Below are 11,134 nucleotides of genomic sequence, written 5' to 3' on the forward strand. Positions count from 1 at the left end.
GAGATGTTCACCATCATGGCTGAACAGCACTCTAAGCAATTAGCTCTATATTACAGGAAAGAGCTATAATAATTTGCCTAGAAGCAGGAAACCCATTAATTATGTGCCTAAAATCAGGAAACCCACTCACTAAATAAACCATTTTAACTATTAATACTAAGAAATGTTAATACTTGAAACAATAAAAACTTTATAATTATTTCAATAGATGCTGAAATTTGTTGACAAATCTGAAATTTGTTAAAAGTTAACTTTGGCAAACTTTAATATACATTGCTGCTAAAACATTATGATAAATTCAGAAACAGGGGATACTACCTTAAAGGAATAAGGACTTCTATTTTAAAATTATAACAAACATTACAATTAAGAATAAATCACTAGCACCATCTATTTTAAATTAGGGAGAAGTCAAAGATTCTTACATCAATATTCTAAAATTTCTAGGGTATGCATTAAGGCATGGAAAACATTTAAGAGGTGTGAATGTTGGGAAACAGAAGACAAAGTGGTTACAAATTGTGTGAATATGATTATACTCCTAGAAAACTCAAGTGCACCAACTTTTAGATTGATGAGAAATAGAGTGGCTGAATTACAAACATTCAAAGGTTAATAACTCTTCTGTATGCCAAAATAATCAAAGCAAATATATCTTATATATAATGTTAACAAAAAACAGAATACAAAGGACTCTTTTATTTTTTTTCTTTTATTATACTTTAAGTTCTGGGGTACATGTGCACAACGTACAGATTTGTTACATAGGTATACATGTGCCATGTTGGTTTGCTGCACCCATCAACTCGTCATCCACATTAGGCATTTCTCCCAATGCTATCCCTCCCCTAACCCTCAACCCCCTGGCAGGCCCCCCAGTATGCGATGCTCCCTGCCCTGTGTCCAAGTGTTCTTTCATTGTTCAGTTCCTCCCTATGAGTGAGAACATGAGGTGTTTAGTTTTCTGTCCTTGTGATAGTTTCTGAGAATGATAGTTTCCAGCTTCATCCATGTCCCTGCAAAGGACATGAACTTATCCTTTTTTATGGCTGCATAGTATTCCATAGTGTCTATTTGCCACATTTTCTTAATCCAGTCTATCATTGATGAACATTTGGGTTGGTTCCAAATCTTTACTATTGTAAATAGTGCTGCAATAAACTTACATGTACATGTGTCTTTATAGTAGCATGATTTATAATCAACAAAGGACTATCTTTAGGATCCAGAATTTATGCAAGGAAATATTTCCAAAATTTTATGGAATGATATTTTGAAACATTTGAATAAGGGAGGATATACCATGTCCCTAGAGGGAAATAGCAAATATTATGAATTTTTTCCATTATCCCCTGATTAATTTATAGGTTGCACAAAATCACAGTGGGATTTCGTTAACCTGAAAAAATAATTTTAAGTCCATCTGGAAACAAATTAACAGGTAAAAATAACTAGCAAATTTGAGCAAGAAGGTAGTAAGTACCTTCCTGCAAAATGGCACTTTTATCTGCTGTTATGACATATGATAAAATTAGATAAATAAGCAGTTTACTGTTGATTCAGGAATTGATACAAATCAATGGAAATAATAACTATGAAACAGCCCCTTAATGTGATAACTGAATCAATACAAAACCAATCAATACAAAAGCAATAATTATTTAACAAATAATTTGAGGCAAATTGGCAAGGTATTTAGTTTTAGCAAAAAATCAAACTTGATTCTACCATACGTTACTATAATTTCCAGATGAAGTAAGGGATAAATATAAACAAATATATAATACATGCCTCCCCAAAAACTATATAGAAGAAAATATAGATAAATATTTAACCTATTTCTAGGTTGCAAAAGTTCTATAAATTCACAAAAGAAATCATAAAGAAACAAATAAGTCTACTTGATTATATTTTAAAGCTCTTAGAAAACAAAACTAAAAGATTACAGACCAGTTAAGAAAAATACATATACAACAATTTATAATAAAAGTGTGTCCTTAAAGTAGAGAAAACAACAGAAGTTAAAATTTTGGCTCAATTTTTTAAGGGTTAAAAATGATACAGATAGAGTTAAGTCCATCTATTTTATTTTTTGTTTTTTATTATTCATATGTTTTGGGGTTTTTTTGTTGTTTTTAGAGACAGTGTCTTGCTCTGTCACCTAAGCTGGAATATAGTGACCTGATCATGGCTCACAGCACCTCAACTTCCTGGGCTCAAGGGATCCTCCTGCCTCAGCCTCCCAAATAGCTGGGACTACAGGCACACACCCCTACATCTGGCTAATTTTTTTTTTTTTTTTTTGGTACTGATGAGTTACTACTATGTTGCCCAAGTAAGACTCAAACTCCTCCTGTCAAGTGATCTTCTTGCCTCAACCTCCCAAAGTGCTAGGATTACAGATGTGAGCCATCATGCCCAGCTTACATGCCTTTTTAATTGTAGTAACACCACCATATTTTCCTACTTTGACATCATATGTATGTATCCATAAATTATGGTAATGTTCTGTGTATTTTTAATTTTATAGCATATTGTATGTATTTAGAACTTTATTCCCCAGTGTTGTATTTTTAGTATTTTTCCATGTCAATATACATAGATATATTCCATTAATTTTTACTACTGTATACTCTTCCATTTTATGAATGTATCAGTTTATTTGTCCATTTCCCCATTGATAGACATTAGATTGCTCCAAATTTTTACTACTGCAACATTGTTGCAATAAATATGTTTGCACATTTCTCTTTTTACCCTTGTGCAAGAGTTTTTATAAGGCAAAATGTTAAAATGTATTAAAACCGAGACCTGCGTTCAAAGGAATATGCTAATTTTTGTATATCTATATGTTTTAAATAATAACTTGAAAATTAACAGAAGATAACAATTATGCAGAGTATTTTAAAGCCAACTGGTAGAATTTTTTATAACTAAAATAAGTGGGACAAGGTTGGGATAAAGATGTAAAATTGGGGGGTCCTGCTCAGTGGCAGTTCCTCAAAAAGTTAGCAAGACCACCTATAGAGCCAGAACCCTCCCCATTCCAAGTCTATATATGTTCCGTGAAAGCAAAGAACCACTATTAGTGTAGACAAGATGTCAGAGGCCGTTGTGGTGGGTGGCACTGGGGTTGAAGGCTATTCCTTTGATTTTCGGGTACCAAGTGCTGGTGTGATTCTAGGATGTGGGAAGAGCCCCTGGATGACGGCCACTGGATTTCCCATATGACTTCCTGGAAATTAGAGCACACAGTCAGATTTTATTTGATTTTTTTTTTAAAGGAACCATAGGATACCACTTCACAGCTTTTAGGATAGCTGTTATTTAAAAGCAAAACAAAAAGCAAAACAGAAGATAAATGTTGGCAAGGATGTGGAGATACTGGATTCCCAGTGCCACCCACCACAACGGCCTCTGACATCTTGTCTACACTAATAGTGGTTCAGTGCTGGTGGGAATGTAAAATGATGCAGCTACTATGGAAAATGATATGGCAATTTCTTTAAAAATGAAACATAGAATTGCCATATGGTCTGCAATTCCACATCTAGATGTCTATCTATCCAAAAGAAGTGAAAGTAGGGACTTGAACTGACATTTGTACACCAATGTTCATAGCAGCTTTATTCACAACAGCCAAAAGGTGCGAGCAATGCCAGTGTCCATGGATAGATGAGTAGATAAATAAAATGTGGTATAAACATACAATGGACTATTATTTAGCCTTAAAAGGGAAGGAAATTCTGATGTGCTGCAATATGGATAAAACGTAAAGTCATTATGCAAAGTGAAATAAGCCTATCACAAAAAAATAATATTACATAATTCCACTTGTATGAGGAATCTAGAGCAGTCAGCTTCATAGAGACAGAAAATAGAATGGTGGTTGCCAAGGGCTGGGAGAAGGGGGCAATGGAGAGTGAGTGTCTAGTGGGTCAGTTTTAGTTTGGGAAGGTAAAAAGTTCTGGAGATGGATGATGGTGATGGGTGCTCAACAGTGTGAATGTACTTAATGCCACAGAACTGCACATTTAAATATGGTTAAAATCATCACTTTTATGTTATGTATATTTACCACAATAAATAAAGAAGTTGATATTTCTTATACTTACAAAGAGGAGAAGGGCATTTGCAAATCAACAAGAAGCATGAGGCCCCTCTCTCTAGCAGAAAAATAGACTCAATCTATTTCTTTTTCTTTTAACACCCTGTTTAATGGAAATGCCAAAACAAATGGGAAAAAATACACACACACAAATATATATGAACATATTTTGCCTCATGAGTAATCAAAATGTGTACATATGTATGTTTATGTATGTGTGTTTATATTTAAAATCATGTTCTGTCTTATGAGTAAACAAAAAGTATACAAATTCAAAACTATAATGAAATGTAATTTTTAACCTATCAAATTGGCATCTCTTTTTTTTGAATGACTAAATTCTAATCAGGGATTAAAATGATTGGTAGAAGTAAAATTTTTCACATCTTGTTTGCATAGTAAGTTGGCAATATGTATCAACTGTTTTTTTAAGCCTGTTTTCTAACTCAATAACTTACATCTAGGAATCTGGCTTACAGAAATAATCAAGGATGCAGACAATGGTTTATTTGCAATATGTTTATTTAAGCATTAGTTATGACAGTGGAAAACTGGAAATAACCTAAATCAACACTAATAGGAAATGGTTGAATAAATTCTAATAGATCAAAACAGTGGAATTTAATGCAGTCATTTTAAACTGTGGGTTTAAAGCAAATTTTTCTATATGGGATATTTTTTGTGATATAATGTTAAGAGCAAACCCACAATATGTAATGCTAAGTCAAGAATACAGGATGCTTTTCATTTCTAAAAAACATCAAGTGAGTATAACATGCATTTATGTGTGTACATATATTAAGACCAAAAGAAATACTCAAGGTCTTTTGAAAATTTTTCATTTGTTTCTTTATATTTTTTCTGTATTTGTACAGTGAGCAGTCAGGCAGCCAACTGGCCTTGTATTGAGGTGCTCCAGAGGACAGAACCAAGACTGGTAGCAGTAGGAAAATCATTGAAGCTAATATCAGAAGGAAATTTTCAATAAACAGAGCTTTCCAATGTGGAGCAGGCCTCTGGGAGTTTCTTTCTGCCAGCCCAAAACGTTTCCAGCAGAGGCTGGGTGACCACCATCCACAGTGATCCACAGTGGGGAGAGGTCACAAGAACAATGCATCTCAACCCTGGCTGGGCCACAGCATCACCTGAGAGAGGATAGAATGCAGATTCCTGGGCCATGAACCCTATCTACCTGGATTGAAACTCCAGGGCTGGGGTCTAGGGATATGTATTTGCCTTCAACTTCCCCAAGGGATTCTGAAGCAACGAGACAAAGTTTCTACACCTGAGAATCCCTAGATTAGAGACTTTCAAGGCTGCTTCCAACTTGGAGATTCAAAGCAATTTTGCAATTCAAAGGTCTACAGACTATTTGAGTATCTATCTTAAAAAAACAAGGACAACAGTATAGATGCAAAGGGAGGCACGGTTGGGATTGAAGGATGGAGTCATTTGAAGATCAGTACTTTTTCTTTCATTTATTTATTTAACCACCAACGACCAAGAGCCTATGCTGTACTGAGTTCCTTGTTTAAAGCACTTGGGATATGTTAGGGATCAAAACCATTTCCTACCCTCTTAATGGTCACATTCAGGTCAGGTTAACATAAAACGTAGATTCTTGGGCCCAGGAATGACTGAATTAGAATCCCTGGAGAGGGATCCAAGAATCCATATTCTATAAATGTTCCCAAGGTGCTGCGTATATACACTAAAGCAATGTTGTTTTTCAAAATATGGGCTTTGAATCATAAGTGGTTTGTTATAGTAATTTAGTGAGTCAAGAAGCTTTTCAAAAAAATTAAAATAACAGAGAAAAGAACAGGAAAAGGAAAGGAAAATTAGAATGCTGACACATGGAAACAGTAACTTGTTTCATAAAGCTTCTGTTTCTGTGCCCTGGCCACAATGTAAACTGGGTTTCAGATGGAAAACCATTGCTAGAAAATATGATACATAAAAGACATCACTGTTCTAGTCCTCTCTAACTCCTGCACGCAACAGTTCTGTTTTAGTCAAAATCTGGAGGTGAGATGCTGGGGCACACTGACCACCTTGAGGAGGGACAGGCTGTTCTGGGAATTTGACTCACTGGGAATATCCCTGCTATAATGCCACTTCCTTTTTCTTTTGGATTGAGCCTAGGGCTGCACTCTCGCACAGATGGTAAAGTCTCCAGCACATGTTGCATCATTTTCTTTGGTAGACATGACAGAGCACTGCACACTATCTGTCCTGGCCTTTGTGGCAGAGTTAGAGCCGCATACAGAAAGGAACTCCTGGGAGCCATTGCTTCCATTTGCTAGGCTGCTTGTTGGGGGAAGACAAGAGCAGGGCTTATACAACCAATTTTCCAGGCCAGGTGCTGGGTATTTGATTTGGGCCCTTCATATCAGGTCAAAACCATATGCAACCCATACTTTGCAACCCAGATGAAAGATACCAATTGTTTTAAATCAAAATGAAACAGAACGGGTGAGCAAACCCACATAAGACAAGCTGAAAAGTCCTCCTAGGCTCTCTGAGAACCCAAGAGCCTGCTGATCTGAGCAGGCAAGGGATGTTCCTGTGGTTTACTTGTTTGCTGGCACGGAAGTTTTGCTGTCACTAAAAAGAAAAATCCAAAGGCTAATTCAGCATAAATGGTCCCCTTGGCTGCATTGAGGGCAGTCACAGGTGAGTCATAAACAGTGTTGAAAAGTAGAGATCCACCCTAGAGGCCTGAGATGTGCTGCTTTTATCTCCAGCTCAGAGCAAGAAGAATGTCTGAGGAGGAACTGAAAAAGGAATTACTCAAACTGAAAACTGCTGTCCTCACCAGGAGGATTCCTTTCCTGACCCAAGTCTGGGAAGTGCCACTGGTAAACCCCCAGAAATGAATTTACCCATCAGTGAAGGACAGAGCTAGATAGTCTCAGATGTACCCAGTGACATTTTCACAGCATTAGAAGCCAAGCCTCCTTCACCTCAAACCAAATCACTGAAATGCTTGATTCTGTGCAGCTGTGGTAGAAATGCCCTGTATCAAAGGCAGGCTCCAGTACCACAAGCCAAAGATAAATAACGGAGGAAATGATCAAGACCATGACCTCTCGATGACCCCCTAGAGCTAAATCTTTGCTAGACCTCAGAATATCAAACAGGCCACCAGCCCGCCAAGAGCAGTTCATGAACAGCGTGGAAGCCACCTCAGCCTGCGAGAGCCTGGTTCTCTAGAAACCTGAGACATCCCAAAGGAATTTCTCGTTTTATCCTCCCAAACAGGGGTTTGTTAATTCTTTCTTCAAGTGAAGAAACCCTTTCCAAATGAACGTACCCAGAAAAGGTATTTTCCATTTACTTGGAAATTGGGGTTGTATGTATCTCTTGTCCAGTGGTGAACTATTAGTATTTTGAAAAAATGTGTTCTCCCACCAACTAGCAAAAAAATGAACCAGAAATATAAGAGCCTTCTCCTACTGGAGATTTTGATTATAGATTCAACAGGCAAACATTATGGAGTGTTTACTATTGGACAAGTATTGAACTGAGTTCTCAGAGGATCCTGAGTGGAACCAGACTCAAGTTACTCACAGAGGGAGGCAGTGGGCAGGTGGAAGCTTAGCTTTCTTTCTCAGATCAGTGTCACAGTACCTGAAGGAAACTCTGGGCCACCACTTCCAGTTTAGGAACCCCTGAGGCACAAGACAGCAACTGAGGCTGAAGGGACTCAGTATCTAACAAGCAAGACTTGTCCCCTAAATTGCCTTTAGAGTGCCTGGCCTGAAGACTGAGACAAGTCAGCTAAATCCTCAGAATAAAAGATGTGGAGAGCAGCCAGGAGACACAACCTGACACTCAAGGAGAAGGAGATCTTGACCGCACTTGACCACACTAGGAGTGCAAACAGGTCTAATTTGCATCTCTTAGGTGTAAGACTCACCATGGAGTACAAAGGACAATCAACACAGATTATAGGTAGAAATAAGTGTCATTGTTTCATTTACTCCTCTCTTCTCTTGTCAAAGAGATAATCTGTCTCCCCAAACCTAAGAGGGCCTCAAAGTTTAAAAAGACTCATGTTCCCAGCTGGCTTAAAGAAATGACTCTTCTTCTCAGGACTTTGTCAGGAATATGATGAGTTTGGTGAGACAAGTGGATTTCAAACTGCGCTACAAGCTGGGCATGGTAGCGCACGCCTGGAGTCCCAGTTACTCGGGAGGCTGAGACAGGAGAATCACTTGAACCTAGGAGGCAGAGGTTATAATGGGACAAGATCTCACCACTGCACTCCAGCCTGGGCAACAGAGCGAGACTCTGTCTCAAAAAATAATAATAAAGATAAAATAAAATAAAATAACAAACTGTGCTATGGTCATGGAAGTTATATTCAAATAAAATCTTCTATTGTTATGTACATAAATCAAGTCCAAGGAAGAGCAGCGCTACAAGTTAAAGAAGGACCACATTGCATTCCTCTAAGGCCCCCTCAAAGCAGTGTAAGCCATGGATAAAGGAGACTTCTCAGGCCCCTGTTGCCCAATTCTGTAACCGTTTTTTAGATGCCTCTCAGAGATCCATGACTTCTGTCTTTGGCCTCTTGTGGGGAAGTCACCCAAATAATGGATCAAGACCTTATAAACCCGGATCCTCCTGTTTCAGTAGGAGTCAGTTAGGCCAGGCCCTAGTTTGATGATGGGTAAGAATGACAGCTCAGACCTGCCTAATATCGCTGTCACTTTGGTTTTTCTGCCAAAGCATCAAGCAAGCAGTGAAAAAACATGAAATTAGGGAGGGAGGACTAATAAAATAGTTTCATGCATAGGACCTCAGCTTAGTATACTAACCCTATTTACATATAGACAACCTATTCTCAGGAATCTCATTGTAAATACTCCTTGATTCAGAGAAGTATCAATTCATATCCACTCCTTGTGAATGCCAAACCAGGTCCCTGTGTAGGAAAATATTTTATTCAATCTCATGGTTGTCAAATATGTTTAAAAGTAACCAAAGAAGTCTGAAAGATTTGATGCACCTGAGTTTTGCATTATATTGCTTTCTCCCCAAAGGGGGTATGCCTCTGAGTTTCACTGATCTTTATCATAGATTCCAGCAATTTTCTGACTCTGATGAACATTTGTTGATTGTCCCCTAACATCAGGGGTTAACAGCCTTTCTTTCCAGAGATTTTATTTTAGTAGGCTTCCTTTCACTACCCTCAGTCCATGTGGCCTGGGGTGGGGCAAGGCACCATGTGCTGGAGTGGTCAGAACCCCTAAACCTGAGTTAGTCAGTGCTTCATATTATCTTGGCCACACCAACTGGTTCAGAGGTAAAATAAACTTGAAATAAATTCATTCTGTCAGACTGGGACTCAGAACATTGGAAGAGTTTCCCACTGGACTTGAAGCAAAAGATCTGAGCCAAAGCTGCTGGTAGCCATGCCACTCTGTGGGGCAAGCCTAGAGCTGCCAGGGTCCCCATAGGAAGGTCAAGAATAAAGTTAACACAGAGGATGGGAGAGCCAAGAGATGGAGATAAACTGAGACCTGATGGCATCATTTGAGCTCTGAATTTGGCCCTGGCCTTTCTACCTGTAGGAATCAATAAGTTCTTCTTTGGCTTAAGCCATCCTGATTCGTTTTTGAAACTGTCATTCTAGTGAGAGAGATATACAGCATGCAGGGACCATGGAGTCAACCCCCCACAGCTACCTCCCACACGGTCCTATTGCATGGTTTGACCATGTCTAATCATTGGGAATGGTCTGTTTGTTTGTTTTTCCCCAACCAGGCATGGCACCACATCTTTGAAGGTGGGGAGGGCATCTGGAAATATACGGAGAGCTTTCACGTTTTTTCAATGACTGGGAAGTGGGAAACACAAGTGACATTTAATGGATACAGGCCAGGGATGCTAAATGGTCTTGAAAGGTCTAGGCGGGACTATCCTGCCTAACACAAGAGAGTTCACCCAAAATGCCAATAGTGCCACCATTGAGAAGCCTTCAGAGGTGAGCCTACATATTGAAAGAACCCAACTCAGAACTATGGCAGGTCTGAAAAGAGATCGAATTAGTGATTCTTTAATAGAAGAATCCATAGGAAGTTCAAAAGTCTTTAATAAAACCAAGTGGTGTCTCGAATATCTTCTTTGAGCACTGCCAAAATTCACAGAACCTTTCTGTTTATAAAAAAATCTTAAACCAATGTTTCTCCCCCATAAGACTGTAGGATTTAATTTTCTTACCAAGATATTTAAAATCAAAATTTCTCTGGGAACAGCACAGCCATGGCAGGCTTTCTTCCCTTCTGTGGCCTCTGAGACTTTTAAGAAGACATTGAATCACATGACTTCTCAACTTCCACATCGAAATTCTCTATTCCTCACTTCTTCCTCCTTTCTGAGCCTTTGTGCCATTGGCCATCTTTTGAAAAATGTACCCTAACTCAAAATGGGAAGGTCTGACTTTATTGTTCAGATGTGCTCAATTTGTGGGTTTTATGTTCTTCCTGGTTAAAGTATGTATTGGTGGTATTTTCATCCAGGAGTCCAACCACTCCTTGACAGAGGCTAGTTATTTGTTTTGTTTGTTTCTAGAGACAGGGTCTTGCTCTGTTGCCCGAGCTGGAGCACAGTGGTGTGATTGTAGCTCACTGCCTTGAAATCCCAGACTCAAGCAATCCTCTTGCCTCAGCCTCCCGGATAGCAGGGACTATAGATTTGTGCCACCATGCTCAGCTAATTTTTCCACCTTTGGTGAAGAGGGGGTCTCACTATGTTGCCCGGGCTGGTCTCAAACTCTGGGATCAAGCAATCCTCCTGACTCAGCCTCCCAAAGTGCTGTGATTGCAGGTGTGAGCCACTGTGCCCAGCCTCCTTTTGCTTTATAGCATCTCTTATATGTTGCTTCTTGGGTTTGCAGCAATGTGTCCTCACACATCTGACAAGATGTTAGAGTCTTCACCCTGGGAGATTTGTAATTCATTAAAACTAGAAACTAGAATTCATGGGGTATTAATTTGGGTCCTCTGAAAAATAGAC

The 11,134-nt window shown here is 38.8% G+C and overlaps 1 protein-coding gene across 1 annotated transcript in view; it reads left to right on the top strand.

Annotated features, from left to right (window-relative positions):
- The window catches only part of RNLS (renalase, FAD-dependent amine oxidase), a 328,254-nt gene extending 325,023 nt beyond the window's left edge, over nucleotides 1-3,231 (top strand). Inside the window, exon 7 of the mRNA XM_011998239.1 lies at nucleotides 3,159-3,231. Coding sequence (XP_011853629.1) covers nucleotides 3,159-3,231 — 73 coding nt within the window. The remainder of the gene's footprint in view (nucleotides 1-3,158) is intronic.
- Nucleotides 3,232-11,134: the final 7,903 nt, after the last annotated feature.

This window comes from Mandrillus leucophaeus, unplaced genomic scaffold (assembly GCF_000951045.1).
Source record: "Mandrillus leucophaeus isolate KB7577 unplaced genomic scaffold, Mleu.le_1.0 Scaffold1154, whole genome shotgun sequence".
Lineage (NCBI taxonomy): Eukaryota > Metazoa > Chordata > Mammalia > Primates > Cercopithecidae > Mandrillus > Mandrillus leucophaeus.